At 31.0% G+C, this 19,549-nt stretch overlaps 2 protein-coding genes across 2 annotated transcripts; both read right to left on the bottom strand.

Annotated features, from left to right (window-relative positions):
- Positions 1-1,241: 1,241 nt before the first annotated feature.
- LOC139525403 (uncharacterized) lies at positions 1,242-4,083 on the bottom strand. The gene is made up of 5 exons (XM_071320723.1): positions 3,928-4,083; positions 3,188-3,306; positions 2,775-2,879; positions 2,052-2,189; positions 1,242-1,503 (listed from the first exon to the last, which is right to left on the bottom strand). The coding sequence occupies exons 1-5, from the start codon at positions 3,940-3,942 to the stop codon at positions 1,296-1,298; spliced, it is 585 nt and encodes a 194-aa protein (XP_071176824.1). The 5' UTR covers positions 3,943-4,083; the 3' UTR covers positions 1,242-1,295.
- Positions 4,084-8,158: 4,075 nt separating this feature from the next.
- On the bottom strand, positions 8,159-10,720 carry LOC139522316 (uncharacterized). Its single transcript, XM_071315856.1, has 5 exons — positions 10,601-10,720; positions 9,954-10,081; positions 9,498-9,590; positions 8,819-8,953; positions 8,159-8,413 (listed from the first exon to the last, which is right to left on the bottom strand). The coding sequence occupies exons 1-5, from the start codon at positions 10,625-10,627 to the stop codon at positions 8,224-8,226; spliced, it is 573 nt and encodes a 190-aa protein (XP_071171957.1). The 5' UTR covers positions 10,628-10,720; the 3' UTR covers positions 8,159-8,223.
- Positions 10,721-19,549: the final 8,829 nt, after the last annotated feature.

Below are 19,549 nucleotides of genomic sequence, written 5' to 3'. Positions count from 1 at the left end.
TTCTATACATATTACAAACATGCAAAAATGGATAAATCCATAGATATTTTATAGCATGAAAGGTATATAATCTTGGTGGTTTTGTATTAGAAATACATTTTTGTACGGAGCTTATTCTGTTCGCAATGAACTACTGTTGTAGCGCTGACATTTGACCAATTGGTCTCGTTTTCACCACAAGATCAAGAACTTACAAGAGATAGGTTTAAAACTGAATATAACTGAAAGACTTGTCCCAAAGTTTTGTTATATTTAAAGGTTCTGTTACTTTGACCTTTAATATACTGATCTTTTCAAGAGCATCCTTCAGATAGGTTTGATGAAGTTTTGACATATTCTCCAAATAATGTCACTCGAGAAGCAAATTTTAACATCTTGAAATTAAAAAATTGCCAAACATTTAAGTCTTCCAATAGCTGCTGTGACCTTGACCTTATTGACATTAAAATCCAAAGTTTTTCAAGCTATATAAAAGTATCAGGACAAAGGGATATAATGATTAAGAATAGCTTAGGATCAAAATCATTTATAATTCAATTTAACGGCACAAATAACCAAATAAATAAATGATTTGAATTCAATGACGAACCAGGATCAAAGAGTGAACGATAAGCAGTCAGAACCTAGTATTTTTAAAAATCTTTTTTATCTGATGTGATCTTCCTGTAACTACCAAATTTTATATTTGACTTTTCAAACATTTCATTCCTAGCTCCGGATAATTGTAATTACAGAAACATGTGTATAGCCCAATGAAATCGTTGAAAAATACTTGTGTTCCAATATATAAACACTAACATAATGTATTATTGATAATGGCTTTTTGAGAGTTTCCATGCAATTACAAATCCCCCCTTCAATTTTGTATCACAAAAGGGTTAATATTGCATGAATACTTAATTGGTGAATATTGACCCGAGTGTATTTTTATATTTCCAGTGCTATATATCATGTATCCTAGGAACTTCAAGGATAGATGTATTTGTCATCACTATTCATGCAATAACCAATGTATTTATTAATAGCTGAGTTAAAAAAAAAGTTTAATAATATTTGTGTCGTTGATCACATCCTTAATTTGAAGCTTTATTTGTATCGGTGCAAAATGATTCGCTATTCCACGCTTAATTATCTTTCATTCTGTATAAAATATGTTGTTGCTATACCATAAAACTAAGAATGAACCGATGATTGTAAACAACACATAACTTACAAGTTGGCTAACAGAATAAACAAATACGTTTACAGGAAACGATCATTTTTATTAGAACTATTCTTTCTTAAGGAATAAATGGTCATTTGGGACTCTGGGGCGCTTGCAGCCACCAACAATAGGTTCTCCTACATTCACAACACTGAGGAAGGCGGACGTAGTATGGATACCAGTATTTCGGTTTTAGATGTGGACAAAACATGTATAGTTTCAGTGACAAGAAGTTGGCAGGATAACAGAAAGATGGGGACCACAGCATAGAACATGGCAAATTGCTGCAGCGTTGTTTGCTGAAAAATAGATGAACATAATATGGTTAATTTGGAGATATACCGGGAAACTGATATGCCTGTCCCTTCTTTTTCTCTTTTTACTAGCATAAAGACTATGTTGTTTGAAAACGACAATTAAAAATTATCTGTATGATATGTTTCATAAGAGTCCGTATTAAGAATTGAGAAACGTTACTAAATTATACATGTACATACAAATATCAACATACATGGCATCACATGCTTCCAAGACAACGTCACAACAATGCATAGAAAAAAATCAGATTTAACTCGTAATTTTATTTTTGTAGTATAAAATTGCAAATATAAGGATCGAATGCTTCTTTTTAATATTTGACAGGATTTCATCATGCACGTGCATGGCAGCCGATCTTGAAATATACCACTACAATTCCTATCGCATCAGTAAATTGTAATAAATTCTCATACTATAAAATTGAAGTGCGTGTCATTGAGATTTTGATCCTACTTTTATAGTGATTCTTCAATAAAATTACGAACAGCAAAATAAGAATAGTATAACATTAACAAAATAAATAACTTACTGTCCACAGTTTACATAGGTTATTTGGCTTTTCACATAATACCAATGGAAATAACAATACCCCTTCTTTATCCATATTTTTGGAGGCACTTTCAATATTGAATATGTCTTGTAACACAATGGAATTCCAAGATCAACTCTATATTAAAAACGAAATAAGTATTTTAGTGAAGTTTTAACCAGCTGATACATAGACACTAGTTGAAGTATTTATTTAACTGTACATAGTTCAACTTAGACAGTCACTATAATTACCAAACGGACGGAACAATCTATACATTTTCGTGAATGCTTTATTAGAAATCTCATAATATATTTCGAAAAATATAATAATATGAGCATCAGAAGACGTGATGTACACGCCAATGAGAACAGATGATTTGAAATCGAAAACGTTCACAAGAAAACAACGTGATACAAATTATTATACATGTTATATATAGAATATTTCAAAACACATTAAGGACGTCATATTACTGATCTAAAAATTTCCCATGTATTCGTTTAAATTTTTTATAAATTTAAATTGAATTGAATTAAATTTACAAAATACAAACGTTGGTGAGCTTATTTACGAACTTCAATTTAATTCTCTCTTCCAAGCCATTATTTGTATTTGTTCACAACATTCAATATATATTCAGCTTTTCGAGCCTCGGCTTCTGTCGAATTTTGCCATGTACATACAGTACTAGGATTTGATTTAGTTTTCAAATTTACTTACGGAGAAACAGGAGGTTTTGTCAAGTGAGCAATTGCTAATTTCGCAGCCTCGACTTCAGCTTTTATCTCTGGATCTTTGTCTAATGTTGCTTGCATTTTTTCAACCCTGGAACAATAATTAATCAATTAAAGTGTAATTTATACATCACATGCGAATTGTTGTTAGTGAAAACAATGCATTCTCCAAATACTGCATACTTAATATATTAAAACCACACCAATCAAACGAGCCATATTACCAAAACGAATCTTTGTTTTTATCTTTTATGCCCAACTATTTTCGATAGTTGTTTTCTGTATTTTATTGTATCCAGCTGCTTTTATTTGTCATTTCCAATTTCAGATAACTTAATTTGAAAATCATCCTTCCCCCTTCAAAATATGAATCGACTTTCATTGATGTGAAATACTTACGGACAATGGTCATCCTCGCCAGTCATGACACCAGCAAACGGCTCTCTAAAACAGTCTCCATCATTTGGATCACACTGATCCTCTTGTGCATAGCAAGATAAAGCCGCCAACACTAAAAGCTAGTAAAGAAAATAAAAGATTTTCACATTTTGTAAAAAAAAAAAACCAGGTTAAAAACAATGTGTATTCCTTGAAAAATTTCTAACAACAGATTAAATAAAAGATTAAGCAAAACAAACAAAAAACTAAAACAATGCAGTCAACATTAATAAAACACCAAAACAAATATTTACTTTAAAAGACGCTAAAATATGCCTTGCTTGTTGTACGATTTTAAAGCGATCCCTTAAAACGCTATTTATTTTTAGTTCTTGTTTAATTTTGAAGTGTTCACTGAAATGCTACGTGTTGTTGTTTTTTTTTTTTGTCTTTGCTTTCATTTTTTTTGCGGGGAAGTAGGGTGGTATGTTGTACTGTCCATTGGCTATTGAGGTTCCGTAATTTCTGTTCCTTTTTTATTACACAATAGTTATCAAAGGTACCAGGATTACAACACTCTTAAAAATCGGAACAAAAGCGTAAGGGTTTTGAAAGTAATCTAGCTTTATAAAGATTGAAATAAGTCACAAGAAACATTAACTTAATTTTCAAAAGCCAAAAACAGTATCTTTGCGAAATTTCTTTATTTGTTTTGGAATACAAACATAGAATTCCTATGTAACTTGAAAAATATTGCTTACCAGAATATAATGCATAGTTGTTAACTTGAATACATCAAAATCCAACAACTTCTAGTTATGTTGTTAGAAAACTCAACCACGTATTGAGTAGGCGTATACCGTTTGAATAAGTATTCTTGATACTCACTCCCCTTGTGTTGGAAACAGTCGTGATTTCACGTGGCTTTACAAGATCATCAGAAAAAATTTTCACAGACCAATTTCGCTACGTTTAGACACGCCTCTTTAAAATCAATCCTATACTTGGTGTACTTTTCCTTTTACATATTTAATATATACGAAGCTGTGAACGATGTGACGCTTGTCTCTATTAATATCTTAATTTTAATAAGTAAACAGATTGTGATGTCGCAGATTGTTAATTTTCTGCAATCATCAAGTTTTCTGTTTTCGTTTATGTCAGCTAGTACATGTAGAAATAATTTATAGCATAATATTTATCTACCATACTCCAGACCTTTTGTTATATTTTCCCTGTTTAGAAAGGGGGATATTGCAAATTTAAGGGATAACTTCTTTAACTTTTAAAAGTTACTTTCATAGTTTCCTTGCTTTCATTTAAAACTAAAAGCCGAACTGACTGGTGATGATTAATAACTTGCTCCCTTTACTTAGGAGTCATCCCTTGAAACTATATATATTCAAACAGAACACTTTTCTTTCAAACATGCTTGTTAAACAAGCATTTCTGAAAGAAAAGTGTTTTGTTTGAATTGAATTTAGTTATCAATTAACATTTTGGCTTTTATGCTCATTATCAATTATATTCATCTGTTGCTACGCGTGCTTATTTTTTCCGCGGCATCGCCTCGCGAAATTTTATTTCCGCTTTAGTACATATTTTTGGTTGCAGACTATTCATTTTTATCCTGTCTTATGCAAGGTAATTCGTTAGAAGCTCTTATCAGACCAGGTCATTTACTCCCCCCTCTTATTTATTACTATAATATTGTACAACAAAAGACATACTTTGAAGGTCGACATCTACATGAAAGGAATATGACTTTTAAATTGTAATTATAGTTCAGTGATGAAAAAACACAATAATAATAATAATAATAAAAAAATATATATATAAAACTTGTTGAATTTGCAGGTACTGAAAGATTAATACGAAAAAAAACCAAGTTGACATTTGAGCTTTAACTATATTGGAATTCTGTTATTAAAGAGGAATCAGATACAGAAAAAAGAAGGATCTGTTCTTGTCATACTTTGTCAAAATAATATGCACACTTTAAAAAAAAATGATTTCAATTTACCAATTGTGAGCTTTACATACTTATGAAGAAATATTCCACCTGCCCCTCAAAATGGGGTAGACACCTTAACATACAGATTCTGTGTGTAATGGTCGCTTAATTTAACCATTTATTCCAGTTGATACCTCCTATTTCCTCAGATCTCCGAATGTGTTTCATATCAGAATTTTATTGTTAAGGTCTAAGGTAGTTTACTAAATTGTTTCTATAATGAAGTTAAAATCATGTTTTCAAAGATTTAACAGACATGCTAGATATCCTTTTTTGTAAATTGGAAGTATCATTATATATTTATAACTCTGATGCTATAGATATAATTAAAATTTTTGAATGTAGAAAGAATAGGAACTATAACAAACGCAATCATAACTTAATAAAAACATATGGACAAGACATGGCAATAGATATTTTCCGTTCAAACAAAACCGTCCTCTGTTCTTCTATTAGAGTTATCGGCAGACACAACTTGTTAATGGCAGTGTACTTGCTATAAGCATCACCATGCATGGGGCCCATACGTTCCGAATTGAGTTTGGTTAATACCTCTCAGTCTGTAAAAGAGGGGCGAAATATACAAGAGGGACAGTCAAACTCATAGATTGAAAATATACAATGCCATGGCAAAAACAAACAAAAAAAAAAACAAACAGACAAATAATACTACAGACGACACAACAATCATATAAAACTAAAGACTAAGCAACACGAACCCCACCAAAAACTAGGGGTGATCTCAGGTTTCTTGTGGCAAGTTTTGTGCAGTTTTTGTTTGTCTTTTTGTTTATCTTTTGTTTATTAAATACTGGTCATTTTTTGTTCCTCTTCGGTTTATGACTGCTAATGTGACATACCTATTGTATCTTCCAACGTTTTAAAATATTTCTAGAACCAATTGTTAATTAAAAATATCTTATCATTCTATTTTAAGGTAAAATATCAAAAACATTTAGTTGTTGGTGAATTAAAAAAAATCCAACCTTCTGCACTTGTATGCTTACAACTGAGTATATCTTCGTAACTTCTAAGCTTACTATTTAAAAAAAGCAAACGTTAAAAGAAACAACGTTTACAAACATATTCCTAAGTACAAAATCCGCCGGGGGGGGGGGGGGGGGGGTGGGGGTGGGGGGGTGGGGGGTAGGTGGTTTTTAGGTTTTTTTTTCGAAAAAAAAGTTTGTTTCCAGTTTTTGGAGAAAAAAAATAATTTGTTTTTTGACCCTGAGAAAAAAAAATTGTTTGTTTCACCCTCAGCTACCACTATATATAATGCTAAAATTGAAAGAAAAATATTGTTGCCGAAGGCGAAAAAAAAGTGTGTCCAGAAAAAATTTCCATAGCCCCTGAACAAAAACAATTGCCGGAGGTTCTATTACAACGAATCACCGTTTACAATATAACTGAGACTACTATAACACAAAAGTCTCAGAATATACATATAAAAAAAACTCCAATACAACTGTTTTCAACGGTACTATACAATATGTCGATACATTTGTACCATTTAGTTTGGTATTTCACAAGGTCGTGTTTTGCCCTGAATGTTTATGACGTGTTTATTATAAATTCATCAGTAGTTGAACTTTGTTGATTGATACTTGTACAAGTTTTTTTAAAGTTGTTATTGGCTTTGAACTAGGTGTGAGTAATAGTGAATACTTTTAGATCTGTACTTTGTGTTTTGTTTGTTGTTGGGTATGTATAAATATCGTCTACGTCCGATTTGTTTTTTGTGATGTTTTTCTTCTTTGTATTGATCTGATGAGTTAAGCCCTTTTAGATTAAGTTTGAAAGTTTGTTCTTTATTATGTTGTGATGTAACCACACTGTTTAAAATACTATATTGAATATCCCAGTGCATCAAAAATGAAAGGACTACTATCATTGGTTAATATAAATGTACTTAAAAATGTTCCTTTATTCGTTTCAAAGTTAACGAAAATATCATATAGTAAAGTAATTAATAATATAGTTCATTTCTAAGTTGTTTTATTACTTATTTCACTATGATTGTATGTGATTGTATTTTGTATGTATTTACCTCTTGTTTCGAATGTCAATGTGACGAAGTGTTGATATTGTTTTGTCTCAGGTTAAAGGAGGGTGAAGCGATCACAAAACCTGTTCAACACCAACTCATTCGTTTATATGCCAAATACAAGTATGGTGCCTTTAGTTCACTGGTTGTCGTGGCTTTATATCAGCCATAGTTGATTTTCGTAACCATTTTGTTGTAAATTATGCTGTTAGTCTTCACAATGCAATTGTTTTTAAAATATTTGGATAACTTTGGCACATCTTGTAATGCTAGGTTAATTGTTGGTTGATTGAATATGTCGTCATGTGTAGTACATGTACGATCGGCATGACCATCTTTATTTTGCTTGCTGATTTTAGTAGTTCGATTATGGATTAAGAGTATGCAACATTGAAAAAAAGAGCAGAAAAATTAAAAAAAAAATCAAAACTTATAAATTGAAAACACACGGACCAAGCCATGGCCAAAAAATAGTCACAACCTAAAACAACTGAAGGCTTAGCAAGCCGAACTCCATCAATAATTTTGGTTATCTCAATTGGTGCTCCCGAAGAGTTAGAAGATTATGCTCCACATATAGCACCCGAAATATTGTACTTCAAAAGCCAAATTCATCATGTCACAATTGAGTGAAAGAGGATTGTGGCTTCGATAATTAAAACTTATCTGTTATCATAACAGATGACAAAACAGGCTCGCTTTATAATCTCTATTGTAACTGTATATATTTTTATGCTGCCTTTGTTACTTTACTATGTGATTTTTGCTAGATGCACTGTTGAAAGGCATACAGTGACCTGTTTTTGTTAAGATCCTTTTCCTTAGGTCTTTAAACGGATAGTTGTTTCAGTGGGAGTCATACAACAATTCCGAATCAATATATTAAGATAGTGGAATATATCCTTTTTTAAGGTATTAAGAAATAATAAGACGATTTTAACATGTTTAAATTTTATTTTCATTAATTTTTCATGAAAACTGGTTTTCGCTCTCACATCTTCAGCACTTGTATCTCTTACATTCACAACATTGTGGTAACCTTTTCTCTATTCTGATGTACTTATACGGGAAACTATGGTGACCAGTGGGACAAGCTATCCACATATAGAAGGAACGCTTACAAGACGGAACACATCTGTACACGTATGGGGTCCATTGATTACACGGAACGTGACTGCAAAGTTGCTTACTGAAATGAAACAAAAAAGTAATCATAAAAATTGTAATAAGTATCAAACTAAAATAAATTCGACAAAATTGGGGAAACAGATAGCTGGAGACCTTATGGTACATTATTGAAAGAATGAAGGTGGTACCATACACCTTGACGAAATTTAATCTGGCTCTTTTTCTTTAAATTTTGACAAAATATTTACTTTGACCTTCTGACAACAACATATAATATTCAAAAAACGTGAACAACACACTGTCACAGAGACGTTTGGACAAGCACTAGTTTTGTTTATTGAAAAGAATTTAATAGAACGTTATTAATACATTCAGTTGATTTTGAAAGAGTTATCTCCCTGTTATGTAATGATCGTGACTAGGTAACTTTGGTTCTAAAAACATTAAAAGTTATACATGTACTTACGGACAATCCAAGTATTTCCAGATTTGATACCAGAAGTAATGCAATACATAACACATTTTCCCTTGGTACCAGACTTGTTTGGAAGGGACGTAAGACAGGTATTTATATTTACACATTCCAACCGTCCATACAAACCTGAAAACAAATCAACAATTGATATCCTTCCTTCAATATGTAAATTAAAAAGAATTGAATCCTGATTAAAATATCTATGTAGCAATGCATATTTATTCATCAATTTGCATGTTTTTTTTTATCCTGTAAAATAATTTAGCAAACTGGTACTTTGACAGTAACCGTTAGATGTATTGTTTTATATATTGAAACGGATAATTGTATTACATTTATTTAATAGCCAACTTCGACTAGCCTATCTTACAAAGACATTTACCTTATTTCTTTATCTCCCTGTTCTAAGTCCTTAAAATAATCGTTGTCTTCGGGTATTGGTGGTGTACATATTCTTGTAGGATCGGCAACTTCAGCATCAACAATATGACAGTTCTTGTCTATTCGTTTTTGATGCGTTTTGTTATTTGATTTTGCCATGTGATTATCGACTTTCCGTATTGATTTTCCTCTGAGTTCAGTATTTTTGTGATTTTACTTTTTATTCATTTTTTTAAAATCTTTTCTTTGCTTGGTAACTTAACTGCAATACAAGAGTATCAAAACTTACACTGGATTAGCTTCAAACATTAACTCATTGACAGCTCTATCTGTTTCTACCTTAAGCGTTGTTTCCCTATCTAAACTTCTATTTATTTCAGCTCTACAAATACAAAATAAAAATTTAAACGCAAACACTACAGACAAAAATCACGTTTTTGATAATAAAAATGTAGCACTAATGATGACAATGAAAGTTAAAATATAAACAATAAAAGATAAAATTTCAACAATAAATATAAGGATAATGATAAAGATACAACCTTTATGATAATTATATATCAAAGTAACATAAATTCGTTTTCACATCAATCTGGTTTGTCATAGATTCATATAGTTAATCCGAAAAAAATATGAGGCTTTTTGGTTGCATTAAAATCTTGTGCAGTCCATTATATTCATTTGAAAGTGTCTCCACCAAATTTAATAGCCAACTTCCACTAGCCTATCTTACAAAGACATTTACCTTATTTCTTTATCTCCCTGTTCTAAGTCCTTAAAATAATCGTCGTCTTCGGGTAATGGTGGTGTACATATTCTTGTAGGATCGGCAACCTCAGCATCAACAAATTTATACAGCAAAACTAACACAACCTACGTATACGTAAACGTTTACTGGTAAAAAAAACTAAAACAAAATACGAACTGTAACAACTTATAAGGTAAACAACTAACACAACATCAGTAAAACATTTTGATAAAAAAAACTAACAGAACTTGAACTACGTACCACTTCTAGTCGAAAAGCAACACACACTTCGTAAGACGTCTTTGAAAAAATATATATACATGTATATATACATTTTATACTTTAGTTTTATTGCATGGTTCCATCTTATTACACAAGATTGTCATTTTACAAATTTTGATTTTAAGAGATAGCATAGGCCTAACAATCGAGTAAAATTGAAAAAAACAAAAGTTAAAAGATGTGCTAGAATAACTAAGTTTATACACTTTGTATATGAAGTAAAGTGAAGCGTAAGGCAAAAGAATTAAGAAAAACGAATATTATTTGAAAACATGAATATTTTTGATAGTATCATTTATAAAGTGCTAACACTGAATATAGATTTTTTCCTATTGTTTTAAATAAATATTGGTGTAACTTACGAGAATTGTGTGAAACAACATGATCATCTCTGATCGTATCTAGAATATGTATTTACTCCAGACCTACTCTTTCCTCTAAAGTTGTACATAAACCACGTGAGTTTGTTTCTGTCAATCTTCGGAAACTCAACGAACACGTACATGATTGACATCTCCATCAGAAATATGCAATGAGATGAATTATGCAAATAAGATTAATAATCACCACGCATATGCAACTGACATTGAAAAGACAAGATGTACATAATCGATTATTCATACAAAATATGTCACAGTGTTGTTTTATTTTTTTTAATTGACGTAAATCAATGACGATCAAAACCGTGATTTATGAGTTTTAGTGTCCTTTTGGAATATTTAACCTCTTTTCATTATCCATTAATGATTTGGGGCCTTTAGAACCTAGGGTGTCGGAGACCTTTCTCGGATATTGTTTGTGGTTGGTTATAGTCATCTTAAAAAATTGGATGCAAAAAGACCGTTTAATAATTTGAGCTAGAAACTAACTCAGTACCGCTGAAAATGTTTAAAAAATTTCAAAAACTAGCTCTTTCTATATCGGTGGTAGCAAACTATTGTATGTCTGTACATATACATTATGTAATTTTTGTTGTGTGTATCTCTTTACAAATGTAATTTAGTTTGTTGAGAAATAAATATATATAAGTCTCAGTGTTGAAGACCGTACTGAAAATAAAACTTTATCCCTTACATTATAGCACTACAATAATAATGCATGTCTTTTTCATGATTTATTAAATAGCACAAACTATAGTTTCATTGGCATGGGGAAAACCAAGTAAAATTCTTTACAATACTATGGATTTTGACGTACATGGTATATATATGCATGTGTGTTACTGTACTTTTCTATTTCCCTTTTGATACCATATAACATAGAAATTGACTTGAGTTGTCTCCTTATTGAAACTCATGCCACATCTATCATATTTATTAACTGTTAGCTGTCAACAAGTAGATTCAGTCTTGGGATTAGGTTTGTTTCATATCAATTATTTTTTTTCATAAAATTTTATTGAATTTTAGTCAAGCTATGAAGAGATAACATCTAAAACAATTTTTTGAAAATTTGTTTGTTTATTTTTCTCAGTATTTTACAATAAAAAAATGAATATAATTTAATTTTGTCTACCTTTTAGTCTTTAGCCAGACACAAAACAGGATAGAAACAGGCAAATGTGATTTTAATTGAAGAAAGAGGTAGGAATATACAAAGGCGTAATTCAGAACGTACAATAAAAAGAAGTATTAGTTGTTATGACATAAAAGGAAGTATTAGTTGTTATGACATAACAAGAATGTGTGTGCCTGTCATATTTCAATGATGTCAGTAGTTTTTTTTTATTGAAATATGTTTTGAATCTAACGGACGATGTGTGATCTTATTGTTCATATACAAATAGGGAACGAACGATAAGTCATTGGTTGATTTTCAATTGGTTTTTTTTGTGTACGCCTTTGGAAATACTACCCAGAATGCTTCAGATTCTAAACGGCGAATTGAGTATTGATAGCAGATCTTTGTTATTCTCTGATTTTGTTCACAACTTTTCCAGAATCATAGCAATGGTGTTTGGAAGCTCCAATGTCAACCATAAACAAAACGTTGGATATTAGAATTGACACTTACACATTCTTTAAATTTGATTCCATTATACTTTCAGATAGACCGAATTTTCTATAAACAAAAATTAGCAATACTTAAGAAATTGCAAATATAAAAAAAACTATATGAGTGCTAACAAAGTGTTTGCCTGATGAAATATGTTCAGGTTTTCTTTTGATTTCCTTTTTGTTAATATTTTGACACTTGAACTTTACAATTGTAGTCTGTGATTTGTTTTGCACAGCATTGGTGGAAATAGTCTGATATATCTTTTTCTGTTACGAAAACGCAATATTGAAAAACATAACAGTTTTATGCATAAATTTTGCATATCATTGAAGAACCTTTGTATAGAAAAATCTTCATTTTTACCCCAGGCGAACTGGAATCTTGTTTGTCCTTCTTAACTGTTATTGTTCTATTCATTTTCACATCAGCAAGTTGTCAACTCCATTGGTTATTGTTAATATTAGTCTTTATTCTTGCAAGTTCTTTATTAAAACCGTCTTTGTAAAAACAATTAAATTGTCAATTGCAAAATCTGAAATACAGTTCCATAATATTTCCCCAAAATTAAATGAGAACTCTAAGCTATTATGTTTTCTGACTTGTAGACAAAAATCCAAACAATTCGATTAATATCATTTAATAACAATGTTCCATCATTTAAGAAATACATTGTCCATTTGAATAATTGTATTTTGTGTAGGTTTCCTCGCGTAAACACAATCCATTCTTCACAATCTGCCAATAAAAATCCAAACAAAAAATACATTGAGTTGAAGTAAAATACTTATTAGAATACTGATTAATTGTAACAAACCTATGCACATCAGTTGTAGAAGGCTAACATAGAAAACAATGCTCCTTCAAAAGTGACTTTGAAACAGCAAAGTTTAGATATAATCAGTATAACCATATTCATCTTTAAAGACCGAAAGAAACGTTTTCTAAAAGAGGACCAAAATATCGTCTACCATCTAAAATAATTTGTAAGGAATGACATCAGTTCATTGGCGTTGCTCTTTCATGCTATTGTAAAAGTTGGTGTAAGGGATAGTTATCTGACAAAAATATCACTTGATTCCTATTTGAATAAAGATATAAACATTGCGGATATTTACAACGTGGTTCATCTCCAGTTAGTCTTATTTTCTGCCTTTATTTGATATATAAGTTTGTATATCCTAAATTAGTATTGAATATTTTCCGGATGGAACAAACCTAATTGACAGTAAGCTCTAGCCTGTCAACACTGAACATTTGAGTTTGAACTTTCCTCTTGGCTCCATAGGACTTCGATCTTAAGATTGCATGTTTTTCTGACGAATGTCCTTGGTTTCCTGTTGGTTAGCCGGGTTCTTCTGAACAGGCAAATTTCAATCGTTGAAAAACCTTGATAATAAAACAAATCAATGGACATGCACGTAATTCTTGTACATCTCTTGACGTGTATTAATATACATATATTATGTCAGTGTCGATTCCATGTTAATGTATCAATAGGGAAATAAAAATTACAGGTATACACATGCATATACGTCAAAATTCAAAGAAGTAAAAGGAATTTTACTTGGCTCTCCCAATGGCCATGGAACTATATTGTGTGCTATTGAATGAAATTTAAGAATGACATACATTATTATTGCAGTGCTATAATTTTACAGATATAGTTCAATTCGCAATCCAGTGATGCTGCATGTGTATATAAATACTCTACGCTCATATATGTTCATTATTACACATCTTATCGAGACATAACACACAATCAAATATGGTTTTTTATATCTTGGATATAATAACAATATATAAAACGTATCTCAAAGTTGAAGAGTATTGCTCATTTACCTTTTAGCTAAACAATGATAACCAAACAAGTAAATATAGCATATCATTTACTGTATATGACAAAACTAAAATATCTGATGAAAAGTATAATAATATTGATGCAGAAATTTTAAAAGTAAAAGGTATAAAAAATGGAAAACAACACGTTTAATAATTACAATGCGTCCAAAGCGCTTTTCTGGATTTACCTTCATCAGGAACGCTCAAAGCCAAACATTTGAAATCCGAGGATGTATAAGTACCGAAACCGTTGAAGAGCTATATATAAAGGGATTATTGTATTACTCATCCGGTATGTGGATGTGCAAAGTTAGAAACCACAGTGTGTCACTGGTCTACTTTTATGATAAATGTTCATTTTTTTAGCACATGTAGCATATTAATATTCTAATCGTTATCTTCCCGTCAATGAATTTAGTTAAAAGCAACATTCCAACCATGTTGAAGAGGTGTCATACTTAAGGTATGAGGATACATTTCATAGTTGGATTCCTTAATAAATGCCTTCAGGTTATTTCATATTTTAGAAAAACATATTCTGTATTCGACATAATCAAATACTGTTTATGTGATTAGTACAGTAGAAAATCAATGAAATACCTAATTCTTATTATAGTTAGCAATTTCAAACTCAATATTTCAACAAAAAATTGACAGAATGAGAGTTTAAAGGAAGAAAATGAACCTACCGTCTTTGTCAATTCTTCACATGTGTCCGTAACAGTATTCGTTGGTGCCAAGAAAACATGACAGACGCGGCAACAGTCGTATGTCTTTTACCTCCAACAAAGGCATCATTATCCTCTCCGACACACACTGTTTCAAGTCCAACTGGAAATTCAATTCCAACCACAGGATTTACATATTAACTGCCGTTTTTAGAATCATTGCAAATTGGTGATTTTGGTGGTATCTGTCCGTGAAAAGGACGTAAAAGTACTACAATTGTGACATAAGCCCCCTAAAATTGATATTTAAAAAGTAGATTAGATTGAACAGCTACGATTGGTCCATTGTATTTCGTATCATGTTTGCTACATTTTTCGATAACAGTACTATTATAATAATCATCTGGACATGACGTTATTGTAAAGTATCCAGACTTTCTGTATATATCATTAAGACTGTCCTTTGTAACACATCGTATATTTTTTGGAAACATTGACAATTCTGAACTCTGTTTAAAGTCATTAAAAACAACAACAACAACAACAATTTTTATTTGTCAATCAAGACGCCCCGAGGAGCAGTACAATTACAGTTTAAATTAAAGTGTACAAATAATTGTGGTGATTTGTTTCATTGAAATTACAATATGAAACCTGAAATTAAAATAAATGATGCATATGATTTTTTTTTAACTAAATGGATAGATTTCATTATTAGACTTATGTACATATACTTTTTTCTGAAGAAAATTCTTTAATTTGTCCACATTTGGAAGAAGTTTACTTTATTTCATTTGGTTGCTTCCAGGAAGCAATTCGCCGACATATTTCCGTATATGCATGTGACCTTAGCGTGAACCTTTCTCGTAAAAATCCGGTGATCGAAATACGCGTGGATCTGTCATTAAAATACACTGTTATCTGATTGTATTATGTTATACACGTGCTCAATATCCATGCGCATTTTGTTGATTGTTTACTTTAAGGTGACAATCAGTAACCTTCGGCTTCAAAGCACGGCATTTAATGAGCTGCCATATTTGTTAAATCATAACAGACAGAGAGAAAAAAAAATTGACGATTATACGATATTTTTGCGTAAAAAATGATCAAATCGTTCACAGAAGACTAAGTTAATGATATATACATGAATTGGTTCAAGAATTGGATAAACATTATTTTTCACCAGTCACTCGGTTCATATGACTTTAACTTTGTTGTCACGACAACAATCATTGAATATTTTACAGTACTGATCACATCTACAGAACTTATGCTTCATTGACATCGTAATGTTGTAAGATCCTTCTTTCAAACAAGGATAACGTAAAATCAAGTCTGAAGTCGGTCCAGGTACATCAGTCAATAAGGTATCATTGATACTTTCTATAGGTTGGTCTGAAAAACTGAGTAACATTTCTAAAATAGGACTGTGTAGATAGATCATGTTTTGAAGTATTAGACATTTTTAAAACCATATTTTCAAATGCATGTGCAACATTATTCAACATAATAGCCGTAAAAGTGAGTTCAGAATAATTTTGAATTGTTGCCGGAGACGACATGAAAGTATTAGTTCGATAGATACCTGTTTCTGCATTGGAATAATACAAACCCTCCTTTTCAGTGGTAACCTGTTTTGTATCGTTCTAAATGGCCGATATTCCATCAGTTATTGCATTAATATTATTTTCATTTTTACTAGTATCGAATTATTACTCTGACCTTTTCTTAGGGTAAAAGGTACTCAAACTATTTGCAATATTCCATCCTGTCGTAGAAAATAACAACTTCCGATCAAATGTTGTCACTACAAATTTTTCTTCTAAATGTGGCGGTATATGTGCAGCCTTACCGCTTCCTATATTTCCATGTTTCGTTGTCATGGTCTTACTAGCATTACACAGTAATGTTAGAAGAAACATCACTTTAGTTTATATAGATGTTTACATTTTAGATACTTAAATGTTTCTCATATACTATCTCGAAAGTTGGTGTACAGTTTTTTCTGAATTATGTCAAAAGATAAGTCTTTTAAAACTATTCAAAATCAATTTATTTTATTCGGCAGTTTAATGAAACTTGCTTCCAATCATTGGTCATATAGAGAAAAAGAATTTCCCCCGGTGGGCATGAAGAGAGACATATTTCATTCCTGTATTTTGAAGCGTGAAGGAAGATCCATTTTTACGTATTTTGTTAAAATTCCTAAGGTATAAAGAACCGAAAGATATTTGTACAGTGTTCAGGCCTATGGAGGTTTTCCAAATGACATATTTTCTTATCAAACATTTTATTAAATGTGACTCACAAACTAAAACGATTATGATTTGGGTTTCTTATAGGTCGAAAAAGTGAAAAAGTGAAATGGTGAATTATATTTTTTAATAACTCGTTCTTACTATTAACATTCCAGTGAACGGTTGTTTATATTCTTTTGACACAGCGTTCCCCCTCGGACTTGCGATGTGCGTTGATCGAATTTCTAACGAGTAACTAAGGTTAATGCATACGGGAAAATATCGGCGAATGACAATAATTCAAAATCAGTTCATTTATGAAGATTTTGAAAATGTAAATTTTTTTCTACAAGAAAAAATACGAACATTAGATTCAAAGTAAAACGTCACCTCTCAAGTATATAAAACATATTCAACGTTTTTCATGATTTTTCAAATGACCTAAATTGCAGTTGATTATTGAAAGAACAGTTATCCTGACGTCAGATACTTTGGATAAGGTGTTATTAATTAATTAACAACCCCATTAAATATCGTTATCAAATTTAGAAAAAGAACACAATGATATGTCATATAGATTTTATAGAATGCTATAATTGTATTTTCTATTAAAAATGTAGGTAGTAATAACGTTAGGAGTATAATTAATGTACTGTGCTTTTTATCTATAATTATTTTTTTCTTCATTGAGTCGCCAGAAGTAGAATCTGTAATTAAATGATCAATACAATGAATATTTGGCTTCAGTATATATTTCCTAGTTGTAATCTACAATACACAGAACAAATCTTTCAACAAAAGGAAGGAAGATAAAAAATAGGAGATAAAGAACAATAAATGAAATTGTGGTAAGATTTTTTATGCTACTACTAATCAGAAACATCCTTTCTATATTTCAGTATCGAACGATAAAATAGAATTAACACCTACGTCAAACGGGATCGTTCTCTATCGTGAATTTTACTTCTTTTAGACTGGTGTTTGCTTTTGGTTTCTTCTTATGGTGTGTTTATATTTCGTAGCGATGAATAAATGTTACTAAAATGGATCATAGATACGATGACTTGCTGTATAATTCTTGTTAACATAGATATCAAATCATAACTTTTACGACAATAGTGTTTATAAAGCACGATAACTTACATACTATCTATGTAAACTTATTGATAATTTGATTGAACTTAATTCTTCAAGTTATCATTGTAACACGAAGTAAGTTCTTCGAATATGGAATTGATTGGAACGTTCATTGATTTTGTTTTTATAGATTTAATTGAAAAGAAAGCATACTATATATATAATATAAAAATTACGAGGTCCAATTTGTCAGCCGTCATCACGTAAAAACGACGAATCAAAGAATTCAACTCTATATATAAATAATATGGTACAAAGGTGAAGATTAAAAGTTACACCACTCCAGGCCCTTTTGTTTTCCACGTAATTAATATTGCCAATATTTAAGAAGTTCCGTGTCGAGTCCGATACCGATACCAATAGTATATTCACCTGTTACCTTTTTCTTATCGGTACGTTCCGCATCGACAGGCGCACCAACCAACGGTGTATTCAGGATAATATGCTATATACACGGGTCATAATCACAGGGTTGACACTACTAAATTGTCAAATTGTTACCTATTGTAGTATTTTAATCAGTAAGACTTTCTAAGATAACAATACGAATACTAAAAATCTGTACTAAAAAAGGCGAATAGGTACAGTTTTCAATTTGTTAGCGGGCATGACGTAAAACAGCGAATCAAAGGATTCAACTTTATTTATAACGAATATAGGACAATGCTGTTGATTAAAAAATACTCCATTCCAGGACTTTTTGTTTTCCAAATAATTAATATTACCAATAATTGACAAGTTCCAGTTCGACGGGTTCAAACAGAAAGATTTGAAAGCAGAGAAAACTGTGTATCTTATAATCGGCATGACTTTATCAGATGACAATACTAATACTAAAATAAGGCTTGCGCATAGTTATATACTTTAATTCAGTCACGGACCCGCGATATCACGGGTGTGTTCTAGTAGAATTTAAAATGTTGTGAAAACGTTTGATCATACATTCTGTCAATATAATGTACGAAGAATTTTGCATTGTACATGGTAATGCATTTCTCTGACTGCCATTGACGCATTTACACTCGATATGAATAGAACACGTTTATACAAAACAACTATCGAATGAGCTAGTCGATTAATAAGCTAATATCTTGTATATATTCTGTTATTCTCGGCGAAATAATCATAATTGTCCGTGATTAAAAATATTCTTCCACAAACCATCATTACGCATTATATCTACAATAATAGGTAATACAAAAACATAAAAAACAATATGCTGTCACATGTCTAGTACATTCGGTACGTCTGGTGCATTCTATTGTCAGTATTTTAATATTGGTACGAAAAGAGTTTATCAATTGTACCAGTTAGTGGTACAAATTAATCATATGTTTGCATTATCCCCTATTTAGTGGTTTGAAAATTTCAGTGAATTTAAATCACTTTTTTTGTGATTATGGTGTTACCTTTGAATATGATCTTTAAA

The sequence above is a fragment of the Mytilus edulis genome, chromosome 5 (genome assembly GCF_963676685.1).
Source record: "Mytilus edulis chromosome 5, xbMytEdul2.2, whole genome shotgun sequence".
In the NCBI taxonomy this organism is placed as follows: Eukaryota; Metazoa; Mollusca; class Bivalvia; order Mytilida; family Mytilidae; genus Mytilus; species Mytilus edulis.
Note: the sequence above shows the minus strand (reverse complement) of the source record. Positions and strands in the feature narration are given on the sequence as shown.

Bases quoted from the DNA above. Each gene is read 5' to 3' on its own strand.
- LOC139525403 (XM_071320723.1), bottom strand. The intron at 2,880-3,187 runs GTAAGTATTTCA...TTATTGTTCCAG, and splicing joins GGCGAGGATGACCATTGTCC to GGTTGAAAAAATGCAAGCAA. The intron at 2,190-2,774 runs GTAAGTAAATTT...TTTTTAATATAG, and splicing joins ACAAAACCTCCTGTTTCTCC to AGTTGATCTTGGAATTCCAT.
- LOC139522316 (XM_071315856.1), bottom strand. From the start codon at position 10,627: ATGATCATGTTGTTTCACACAATTCTC. The intron at 8,954-9,497 runs GTAAGTTTTGAT...ATTTGTTTTCAG, and splicing joins ATGTTTGAAGCTAATCCAGT to GTTTGTATGGACGGTTGGAA. The intron at 8,414-8,818 runs GTAAGTACATGT...GTTTCATTTCAG, and splicing joins TGGAAATACTTGGATTGTCC to TAAGCAACTTTGCAGTCACG.